This window comes from Amblyomma mixtum, chromosome 10, assembly GCF_055824585.1.
Source record: "Amblyomma mixtum isolate Tamu chromosome 10, ASM5582458v1, whole genome shotgun sequence".
NCBI lineage: Eukaryota > Metazoa > Arthropoda > Arachnida > Ixodida > Ixodidae > Amblyomma > Amblyomma mixtum.
In genome coordinates this window covers 144776634-144788910 of record NC_143021.1, presented here as the reverse complement: position 1 = coordinate 144788910, position 12277 = coordinate 144776634, and the positions used below count along the sequence as shown (strand labels likewise).

The 12277-nt window shown below is 43.3% G+C and overlaps 1 protein-coding gene across 1 annotated transcript in view; it reads left to right on the top strand.

The window, feature by feature from the left end:
- The window catches only part of LOC149327192 (uncharacterized), a 68707-nt gene extending 56430 nt beyond the window's left edge, over positions 1–12277 (top strand). The window contains exons 11-12 of the mRNA XM_089562550.1: positions 6282–6348; positions 9079–12277. Coding sequence (XP_089418676.1) covers positions 6282–6348; positions 9079–9155 — 144 coding nt within the window. The 3' untranslated portion in view covers positions 9156–12277. The remainder of the gene's footprint in view (positions 1–6281; positions 6349–9078) is intronic.

The window sequence follows — 12277 nt, the reverse complement described above, 5'->3', positions numbered from 1 at the left end:
TCTTAATTTTTAAAAAGGCAAAAGCTAAAGCTTGGTACGTCCGTCGCAGTGCCGAGAAAGCTTCATGGCAGAGTTATGTTTCATCTATCAACAGTCAGATCCCATCTAAAAAAATGTGGGAGCAGGTTCGAAAATTAAACGGTAGCTTTTCACCATTCACAATTCCTTTTTTAACAACACCTGGCACACAAACAAGCATAGAGGAACAGGCAGACATACTGGGGGAACATTTCACTGCAGTTTCAAGTTCATCACACTACACGCAGTCCTTTTTAAAATACAAAAATACAGCTGAAAAACAGCGGCTGCCAACAACTGGAGGTGCAAATGAAAAATACAATAGTCTAATTACCCGCCAAGAAATCAACAGAGTACTGTCTGCCGGAAAAAAAACTGCTCCAGGACCCGGCCATATACATTATGAAATGCTTGCACATCTTTCTGAGCCTGCCATAGAAGCACTTTTGAGATTCTTCAACACAGTTTGGATGTCAGGGAAAATACCTGTAGCCTGGAAGAAAGCTATTATTGTACCGTTTCTTAAACCTAGTAAACCCCCAACCTCTCCTAGCAGTTATAGACCCATAGCCTTAACCAGTTGCCTCGCCAAATCCTTCGAAAGTGTCCTAAATATAAGACTAACCTTTGTTCTTCAATCCTGTGAACTGCTTGATATCCATCAGTGTGGATTTAAAAAAGGATGCTCCACTACAGATCACTTAGTCCGCCTTGAAAATACTGTCAGAGAAGCTTTTATACACAAACAACACTGTCTTAGCGTCTTTTTTGATTTAGAAAAAGCATATGATACAACCTGGAGGTTCGGGATTCTCCAGGACTTAGCTGAGCTCGGCATCCGTGGCAGAATGCTCAACTGCATTAAAGACTTTTTGTCTAACCGCTCATTTAATGTCCGCCTAGGCTCGACCCTTTCGAGGGACTTCATTCAGGAAAATGGAGTTCTTCAAGGGTGCATTTTAAGCACAACTCTCTTCGTTGTAAAAATGAATTCTATTAGAAAAATAATCCCAAGGTCCATTATGTATTCAATGTATGTTGATGATCTTCAGATAGCATGTACATCTTCCAATATATCCACATGCGAACGACAAGTACAGCTTACAATCAACAAAATGGCAACATGGGCAGACAAGAATGGTTTCCAGTTCTCAACACAGAAAACAGTGGCCTTACTTTTTTCACTCAAACGAGGCTTGCACACAAATCCAACATTACACCTAAACCAAACCGAGCTGCCTTTCAAAAACGAACACAAATTTCTAGGCATCACCTTCGACAAAAAACTTACTTTCCTGCCTCACATAAACGCACTGAAAAAGAAGGCGTCGCTAGCACTGAACATACTGAAAGTCCTATCACGCAAACACTGGGGTTCTGATCGGGTATGTCTTCTACACATTTATTGCTCTGTAGTACGTTCCGTTTTAGATTATGGTTGCATAGTGTATGGATCAGCAAGGCCATCGTACTTGAAGCGACTGGATCCTGTGCACAATTCTGGATTGCGCCTTTCAACTGGTGCATACAGGACGTCACCCATAAATAGCCTGTACGTCGAAACCAATGAACCACCACTTGCAGACAGACGAACAATGCTCACATGCTCATACATTTTAAAGATCCGTTCCCAGCCTAAACACATCTGTTACCCACTCGTTACAAAGTGCCCATCCCGAACACTATTTACCAACAAACCTCTAGCAATCAGACCACTTCTTCTCCGCTTTGAAGAGAAATGCCAAGAACTAGACATAATAAACGTATTACCTAATATTGCCCGCAAACCTGATCCACTCCCGCCTTGGTACTGCCTACCATCTGTGTGCGACTTCACATTAACACAATTTCAGAAAAAACATACTCCACATGAACAGATATTACAAGAATATTTAGCACTCAACGAAAAATACGGAGAATACGAAGCATTTTATACCGATGGATCAAAATCGGCGCACTACGTGGGAAGTGCTGTAGTTCAGAATAATTGGGAAAAAATAGTACGGCTACCTGAGTGTACATCCATTTTCACCGCCGAGTGTTACGCATTCTTGGTGGCTGTAGAAAAAATAATAAATGAGAACATTCAGAACAGTATCATTTACACTGATTCTCTGAGCATACTAACCTCACTTCACCATAGCGATGCAGTGACACCACTAATCGGGGATATCATACATAACATAACAAGCGCGATAATACAGGGACAAGACATAAAATTTTGCTGGGTTCCCAGCCACATTGGAATCGCTGGCAATGAGAAAGCAGATGAATGTGCTGGAAAAGCTCGGAACAAAGAAATAAAGAAAGTGAACATCCCCTACAATGATTGTATGAAGTTGGTACAGTGCAAGCTAAGAAATAAATGGCAGTCGCAATGGAATATTGAAAGAAATAATAAGCTACATTTAGTAAAACCCATCCTAGGCGAATGGAAATCATGCTCACACCAAAAACGATTCATCGAAGTTATTTTATGCCGTCTCCGTATTGGACACACACATCTCACACACAACTTCCTACTTACAAAAGAAGACAAACCTGTTTGTGAAAAGTGCGGAGATGAACTAACAGTAACCCACATATTATTCTCATGTACGGAACTTGAATCTATAAGGAAAAAACATTTTACTACCTTTTACAAAGAACAGATTCCTTTTCATCCAGCATTGATTTTAGGCAAAGATGCACTTGTCAGTATACCCTGTGTTTTTAGCTTTTTAAGGGAAGCCAGTATTCTTCACAAACTCTAATTTACTCACCCTGTGCTTCACTACATACAGTTATACACCTCAGCCACTTTCTCAATCATGAGAGGGAGGCTGAGGTCTTTATCTGAGCTGTTGGGAGCCTCGAAATCCTTGCCGAGCCAAGGATGTCTGCAGAGGCGACCCAACCTTTAAAAGTTTCTGCTCTCAGACATTTTTAAAATTCTTGTCTTTCATCAGCTAGTTAGTAAAAATAACTTTTAGGCCCTTTACACCACCGTTTTTATCCACTTTGTTTTCAGACTCTGCCCAGGCCAATTTTTCCATACCTTGCTCTTGGCGCATGATAGCCTTAGCTGCTTATGCGCCAATAAATTCAACACAACACAAATCTTTCTGTCGCGAGTTTGGGAGCCACTCGCAGTGCCTTTTTCGACTGCCCAAGATGAATACGCCTTGCTGTGTCGTCGGCTGCAAACCCAGTGACTGGCGAGGTGTTGAACTCGGGCATGTTATTCCTAGCGACGTGCGTGAGCGAGCAGCCTGGATGGAGCGCATCAGACTGCCAGCGTCACACGCCCGCCAAAGACAGCGTTTGCGGTCGACACTTCGCACCTGACGCTTACTACTATAACCCAGCGCTCGTTCGACGTGCATGCATAGGGCTCGATGCCCATCACGGTTGTAACAGCGAGCAATCGTGCCTCGAGGTCCGGTTCCATTCTGCTAACTAGCAAAGAAACCCGACGCGCGCCGCAACCCATGAAAGCGCAGAGACCGGAGAGGCTGCCGACGCACGCTGTTCCTCGGGAGTGCGACAACCGGAAGTCGTAAACCGTACGTCAGGGAATGACGTATTCATGGGCGGAGCCCAGTCCCGGGGCTGTTTTCTTTATTTTTTTATGGTGCCCCGCGCGTATGAGTTGAGGGGGGAGAGGAGGAGCGTGATTTTTAATCGCCTATAACTCGTTGTTATTGATGCTAGCTCGAAAATTCTTGCGCTGGGGTGACGAGTGATGGATTGCCTATCTCTTCTCTGCCTCAGTTAATTTTCTGCATAGTCCCTTTAGCTAATATTGAGTAGTTAGCTTTTAAAACTATTACTGCTAGGCTCCTTGATTACTGAGTGGTGTGTAGGCCACTAAGTATTATCCATATAAATTTTTATAATTTCAAAAGCACTGTTACCCTCAGCACTGTAGCCCAACAAATTCGGGCGTCATCGCGCCAAAATACATGCGCTTTCAAGAAGCTTGCAGGCAAAGCAACCTCCCCAGTGCACGTAACTCGTCGAAATAGCCAAAATTTGTTGGGCCACAGCGCCGGGGGTAACCACGGTTTCGAAATTCTAAAAACTGATACTGAGATTACTTGCAGTGTGCTACATGCCTCTCAATAATTGGTTTGGTTTATTGGGGTTTAACGTCCCGAAGCAACTCAGGCTATGAGGGACGCCGTAGAGAAGGGCTCCGGAAACTTCGACCACCTGGGGTTCTTTAACGTGCACTGACATCGCACAGTACACGGGCCTCTAGAATTTCGCTTTCATTGAAATTCGGCCGCCGCGGCCGGGATCGAACCCGCGTCTTTCAGGTCAGCAGCCAAGCTCCGTAACCACTGAGCCACCGCGGCGGGGCTAAGAGCTATTTAAATTGCCTTGAGGTCTTTTGTACATCACGAACAGGTGCTGTGTTACCGTCACAATATGCATAAGGTAATGGCAACTCGTCTCATACACACCGAACAACTATGGCCGCGGACGAGCTGGCTCGGTAAACGCGCCCCAGTAACTGAAAAACTTAGCCAGAGGACAGCTTACTCCCTCTTCATCCACTTCGTGTTTGGAGACCGCGTTGGCGTTTCGAGGTATTCGACTCATTACTAACCGCAAAGCTTCCTTCGTGTGTGACGCGTGTGGATGTTGCGGAAGGCGTTTCTTCCATATCTTCGTAAGTGAAAGGTGAACTGTGATCAACTACAGCAGTTGATTCGTGCCGTTGGCAGTATAAATGCAACGCACAACACCAGCGTCACGCCAGCAGGAGTTTTCCGCCAGTAGTCGCCGCCTTGCACGCATATATACAGGCGAGCAGACGTATAACAGCCGAAGATATAACGAACGCTTGCTTATTGCGAACGAGTGCAGTTCTACCGTCAAAATATGCATTAAGGCAATGGTGACTCGTCTCGGTAGAGAGAACAACTGTGTTCGCGCCACTCCGTTACAGTGAATCAGGAGCCCCCTTTAAGAGTCGCCTCTCAATAATTGAGGAGTCTAGCAGTAATAGTTAAAAACGTCTTAGCAGTATTCTGATGTACTACACTGCTGACAATGCTATGCCGAAAAAAATGCTCTTCTAACTCAAAAAGCCTGTTTTTAATTATTGTGGAAAGTCACGTGAAACTCTCTCTCTCTCTATATATATATATATATATATATATATATATATATATATATTCATTCTGAGCCTTCTTTATCGTCTTGACCTCCATGCATCATCTTCTTTCACATGTACATACCATCGTCATCTTCTATGCATCATCTTCTTTCACTTGGATGGATCATCATCATCATCCCGAGGCTCCGCTGGTGGCTCGTGCCTCGGGTTCATCGGTAGAATAAACGCCGGACACGGCCGTCTTCCTCAAGCGTCTTGCCGTCTCGGTATAGCTTGCCTTCACAATATATGTAAGCAGAAAAGCAAAGGGAAATGAAGGACTCTTTATACATATGAGAGGAGCCAACAGCTACAAAAACCAAGGAGCATAGGGGATTTTATTTAAATTTGTGGTGTTGATCAATGAAAATTATTAGTAAATATTTTATCGCTTCAAGATAATAAGGCGCGTAATTCAGAGGTCATGGGTTCGGCTGCCACTGGTTGCATATGGTTCCTAGAGACCCCCCTTTGATGGAGCCAGACTTCAAGCACTGGGCAGAACTGTCCTTAAAAAGAACAGAAAGCTGGGTGAGTTGGTTGTTATTCATTTTTTAACAGCGCGGAAAAGACGACGACGTTAACACACGCAACATGAGCGCTGGCTTTCAACTGAAAATTTATTGTCACAAATAAAATTTACTATCAATGTGTCTTTTGGCGGGATTATGTATAAATGTCGTTTGTGATAATAAATTTTCAGTTGAAAGTCAGCGCTCGTGTTGTTGCGTGTGTTAATGTCGTCTTTATCACGCTGGTAAAAAGTGAATAAACAATAGAACTGTCCTTACAGGCAGTCATGTGCTTGATCGCATTGTTATGCGTCCGTCTCAATCTCATTCCAATCTGGAGCCAACTTGGTTCTGCCGATAAAGTGCTCCACCAGTGCATGCATATTTTTCCGTCGTATAATTGAGGCTTTTATGCATTATCTCTGTGGGAGACTTTCCGGGCCCACGTCTGTTCTGTTCGTCGTAAAAAGTGGTTCGTCACGTGAACGGGGTACGCATAATTGAGGTTCCACTTACTGGCCTCTCGCACTACCGGAAGTGCTCATTTTCGGAAGTGGGTTTTATGTAGACAGTTCTTTAAAGCAAAAGCGTTTGCTTGCTCGCAGATAACGTCGGTGTGTGACCTCTTCTGCTACCTGCGCTACATTCAACAGGGCCTGGTGCGGAGCAGCCGTGAGTCTTTATTTTTGTGCTTCTCTATCTCTCTCTTGGGACGTAGGCACAGTCGATGGATGGCATTCATGCCCTCGGCAACAGATGGTTCAAGTGGAAATTAAGATGAGTGTAATTGACTTTCAGGTGGTGTCTATTAATTTGAATTCAATCGTGGCAGCATGGCATCATCTGATGTCAATGTCAGTAGCTTAACGAACCATGAAAGAGACTAGCGCGCGCGAGAGAGACTAGCGAGCGCGAGAGAGACTAGCGAGCGCGAGAGAGAGACTAGCGAGCGCGAGAGAGAGACTAGCGCGCGCGAGAGAGAGACTAGCGCGCGCAAGAGAGAGACTAGCGCGCGCGCGAGAGAGACTAGCGCGCGCGCGAGAGAGACTAGCGCGCGCGCGAGAGAGACTAGCGCGCGCGCGAGAGAGACTAGCGCGCGCGAGAGAGAGACTAGCGCACGAGCAGCTGTATTAATCGGGCCGGTGCAGCTAATTTGTTCAGCTTCAAATTGCTCGAGACTTAGGCTTTCATAAAACAGTGGTAACCCCTTTACCCATTATTACTTTAGGGTTAGTAATTCTCTCTTGCCACACAGTGCTAAACAGACACGTACACAGGGAGACACAGGACAGGCACTACAGGACAGGATGGGCGTCTCCCTTTGTCCCTGTCTGTTTAGCGCTATGTGGCAAGTGAACCGTCACCTACTCGCCCAAGCTTCCACTCTAGTAATTCTTCTTTTTCATTTAATGCTGTTTTACTCGCATAATTTGTGTGTCCCTAATATATTACACGGGTTTTTGTAGAAAAAAACTTTTACTCGCATTTTACGCTCCCTGCTGCTCTGGACCACCAGCATGCATGCAGGAGCACACAAGGCAGGTTTGGGAAGATTGGCACGGAAATGCAGCTGTGAAATGTGTGAGTGGAGAGGGGACGCCACCATGCCAGCCCACCAAAAAATTGAATTGCGCGCCGCTTACCCCGTTCGCTCGCACTGCCAGTCACTGTTCCGTACAAATGGTTGCGAGAGAGAACTGCCAGCAACCTTTGGCACATGTCCGAAACCACTGAACTATTTGCTGTTCTGTTTGCCGCTAGTCAGCTGGATTGGTACAAGAGCGCCATTTTATTGCCTTTTATCTCTATTTGCCCTTGTGTGCTGGCTGTGTGATTATATCAGTTTTTCTCTGATTGGCGAGAGGGGAAAGTTGAGTATGTACAGTCTTTGCCGAAAGTAACCAGGCTGCATGGTTTGCTCCTCATTCGTACAGTAGAACCCTTACGGCTTTCCTAAACATCAAAAAGTTCTTTGAAAGTAAGGACAGGGGTTCTCCTTACCATACACAGATTTAGAGCTTGAGGGGTGGCATAATAACTTTAATATATGACTGAGAAGCAAACCCTGCAGCCTTTTGGCAAGGAGTGTACATATTATAGGCGGCAATGTGCAGAATAAATTACGTGTTATGACCTTTGCAGAGTTTTTTTAGGACGTGTTCATGAAACCTCCGCGTTATTTGCACGCCCTCTTTTTGTAGCCTCAGTTTAAAAGAAAAAGGTGTGCACATTACGCGAGTAAATACAGTACTTCAGTGCAGGATAACCCATCTTTTTTTCCTTTAATACTTCAGTGCACGTTGATCTCCCTTTGTCTGTTTAGAAATTCTGTGCAGCATGATCCCCTTCCTTTCCTTTCGCACTCTGATTGATTGATTTCATTGATTTTCATTTGAAGAAAATGGTGGAAACTGAGGCAAAAAGCTGCACAAAGCAGCTTGAGAAGCCCTCAGTCCCAGTACAATGGCAGCAGCAGAGGAAACACATGCACAGTTTCTTATAACCCTGTTAACAGATAAAATTAGTCGGCTTAATAACAAGTTAAACAACCTGATAAATTTAACAAAAACTTGATAAATTAAGCAATTGATCGCACACACATTGGAAGATATTGGTATATGATTTCAAGGGCGTTCCACAAATATGTATAGCAAACAACGCATACATACAGAAACATTTCACAGAAATTGGTCAAGAAGGAAAGAAAAAATAATAATTCAATGAAATTGTGTATGTTGAGCACAAGAGTTAAGTTTCTCAAAGTTGGTTAGTGAGAGATTACAGATGTTCATGCCTTGTGAGAGATATGAATTCAGTAGCATCAGAAATGTATTACACAGCTTATGTAATGTGTAAGTTAAGGACAGCGCAGCGAGCTATGGAAAGAAAAATGATAGGTGTAACGTTAAGAGATCGGAAGCGGGTGGAGTGGGCGAGGGAACAAACACGGGTTAATGACATCGTAGTTGAAATCGAGGAAGAAGTGGGCTTGGGCAGGGCATGCAATGTGAAGGCAAGACAACCGCTGGTCATTAAGGGTAACGGAGTGGATGCCAAGAGAAGGCGAGCGTAGCAGGGGACGGCAGAAAGTTAGATGGGTGGATGAGATTAAGAAGTTTGCGGGGATACAGTGGCCGCAGCTGGCGAAGGACAGGGTTAACTGGAGAGACATGGGAGAGGCCTTTGCCCTGCAGTGGGCTTAGTCAGGCTGATGATGATGATGTCCAGAGCAGGATTATGCCCCTTTCTTCTCTAGTACTTCAGTGGAGCAGAAGTTGTTGCTGTAGGGCTAGCTGGTTTGTTCATAAAATTTTTTAATGGTGCAAACGAACAAATTTAAAGGAAAAATTTTATAAATTTTACTTCAGTGCACGAGGTTGATCCCTCTTTTCCCCACCTCAGTGCAGGAGATGTACTGGGAGGTGATGCGAAGGCGTCGCTCCATCGCCCTGGCACGCCTGGGTCTGCCATCCTGCTAAGGCACTGCTGCAGTTTCTGTTTAACGCTGTGTACATAGGACCTGTTTTTAGAGACTCCTCCACCCAGACTCCCCACAGTTGTGTGCGTGTGTCGACCAGCAGGCAGCGCTGCTGTTTAGGACGCCTGAAGAAGTTGCGGAGAAACATGGTCTCCCCGCCTTCATTCGCCCGTGCCTGCACGGGTATTCGTCTTGTGTGTACATACATTTGTGTATATCTGTGCATGCACGCGCGTGTGTACTGTTCGCGTATGTTTACGTGTACACCACGTATAGGCTTAACGGACGCATATATATATAGAATTGTGTGTTTATGCGCGTACTTTATGAAGCATACTTATTCACGGTCATGTCAAGCAACTTTGTGCACCAGCGTCACAAGAGTACTGTCTTACCACGAGTTAGCGGCCCGTGTATTATGAAAAATAATAATAATTAGTGTGAAATTGATACACTGCACCTAGTGAGTGTCTTGCGTTTTATGTTCTTGCGTTTTTATTCAATTTGAAAATTAACCCGGTGGCTGTATTGGAGACTTCATTCCTATATATAAAATGTAAGTGTCGTGTTTATGTAGCATATGCGTGACTCATGTAGTGATTGTTGTTGCTCAACTCTGTACACCATTATCAATTAGTGATAGAGCTCATACTGGTGATTTTTGATGGTATCTATATAGAGAGCTGATGATTTCATTTAGGCATTTCGTATTAAAGGCAAAAAAATATTAAAATTTCTGCTGTTCAATAATGTTTCTTTAAAAGAATAAAGCGTTCTCTGCTTGCGACTCAAGGCTTTCTTAGCCATTTAGTTGAAGTATTCTCTTTCTGATTTTACTTTTATCTGTGAAAATGTCTGAATGGTGTATTTTTTCCACCTGTATTCATTGTTGTTTTCTTGCATTGTTTTCTCCGGTGTACATTTTGTAATATTTAAAGAATGTTTTAACAATTTATTCCCTATCCTTTTATTTGAATTGTGGACCTTTGTTGTGCGCATTGCTGAAGAGCATTGCACATGGGTAGCTTATGGAACCTTCCACTGATTCTTCACAAATCACGGTTTCAACACGTTGGCTTGACTACAATGCATTCTTTTTTCTGAGCCTTGCTTATATATTGTGATTTGGGCAATCTGTGATTAAGGAGGCATATTAAAGAATTCCTTTGAATATATAATCTGACATTATCTTTATGTGCACAGCAAGTTGGCACTTTTTATCCTTTACACATTTTCATGAAAAAGCAATTTAAAAAAAATCAATGTTGGGAACAAATTTTTTTTTTCTTTACAGCTTTGTAACGAGTGCCCCTATTTAGTGTCAAGTGCATACCGTCTGCATTTCACCTTGCATGCTTTGCTCATCATCTTGTTCACTTGGATGCTTTAAGGCCAAATCCAATCATTCCAGTTTTTGCTATTGCGGATTACCAGTCTTTTTCTTTACCTTCTATACATGGGTGCCCACTGCTTTTTTAACTCTGCACACAAAAAAAAAATGATATTTTGATCACCGTTGCATAGCAGAAAGTTTGCCTATTATTCACCATTGCTGCTATCTTGTAGTCGTTGCTTGAATAATGCTGTCGTCTTAACACCAGCGCCTAGCAGTTATCAGATTCACAGATGCTTTGGTTGGATAGGTGGTGAAAACCGAGACTGCATTCAGGAATGGCAAGTAGTGCGATTTTCATTGCCGCTGTCCTTTGTTGTTAAAGATACCATGCTTGCATGTTGCACTTGTCATGCCTTCAGAAATCTCGGCAGAGGTGAAAGTTTGTTGGCCGTAATCTGAGCCTACCCTACCTAACTTTGGCGTGAAATGCACTCATTTGCTAACTATAGCTTTTTGAAGGAATGATGTTTTTTCAGGTGCCTAACTTGTCAGTGATGCATGTGGTTGCTGGTTTCTTTGGTAGGCATTTTATGAAAACATCAAGCAGCTCATTTCAAAGAGGCAAGAGTAAGCTACTGTACTGATTAATAGCACTTTGCATCAATTTACTGGTTAAGGAGAGGGCTGGTACTTCGTGAAGGTAGCGTAAATGTTTTATGGCTGCAGTCACAATGGCATAGTGTAGTGCTCACACAAGGTTTTACCGCCTACAGGTGATATAACTAGTTATGACAAACCACAGCACCCGATATGAACTTCGCTTTGGTAAATGTGGGTGTGTATCCCAGACATCACTAATCTCGCGTCTTCATTGCTTGGTTGACATTCACATTTGGTGCAGCAGTAGTTTGCTTCTCAGTACATTCTGTTCAATTTGAAGTCATTTGCGACACCTTGGTGTGCTCTAACCATCATAAATGCCGATCATGTGTGAGAAGTTGTAATCTAGTTAGTATAGCCTGGTCATCTGTGGAAGTTAGTGAGAGCCTGAGCCTAATGGTGCTCTTCTAGCATTTGTGTGACATAATTGAATGGCTGTTTTATCATTTAGTACTCACAGACACACTCAAAAGTGCAGGGAGGATCAGAGCTGTACGACCTCCTGACTTTGAAACTGTGTGTCATTTTCGATGGAACTTGCATATTTTTGATGAGAACTTCTAGAGGGGTCCAATATGCTATCTAGGATGATATTGCTGCAATTGTCACTATAGTCAGCGTAGATGTAGCATCATGTCCTTTCCCCCACTTTTCTGACCATGCAAGAAAAGTTGTACAGGTTGTCGCATGTGCAAGTCAACATTCCCTCCTTAATTCCTGACGTTAATAGTGACCTATACTTTTATGTTTAGAGTATTTGCTTTTTGCCAAGTGCATGTATAAATACTGCTGTAGTGGCTGTATATAAAGCTATTTGAAAAATGCAACAAATTACTTTTTAGCAATTTGAAATGAGCTTTGGGTTCTGCTAGTGTGTAATGTATGAAGCTGCAAATAAGGTCATTTTGAGTAACTGTATTCATGACTGTGCAATGTGAACTGTGCTAGTGAAGACACCCTTTGACACATGTAGTATGAAAGCTGTATGCAGCTATACATATGCATATGTTAGTAATTTAATTGTACAGCTGCATACGTGCGCAGCTTTGTAGCTTGAGTGCAGCCTGCATACTATTTGACAGTGGATACACAAAGTTTGGAGATGAGAATAAATGGTGTAAAAAGTA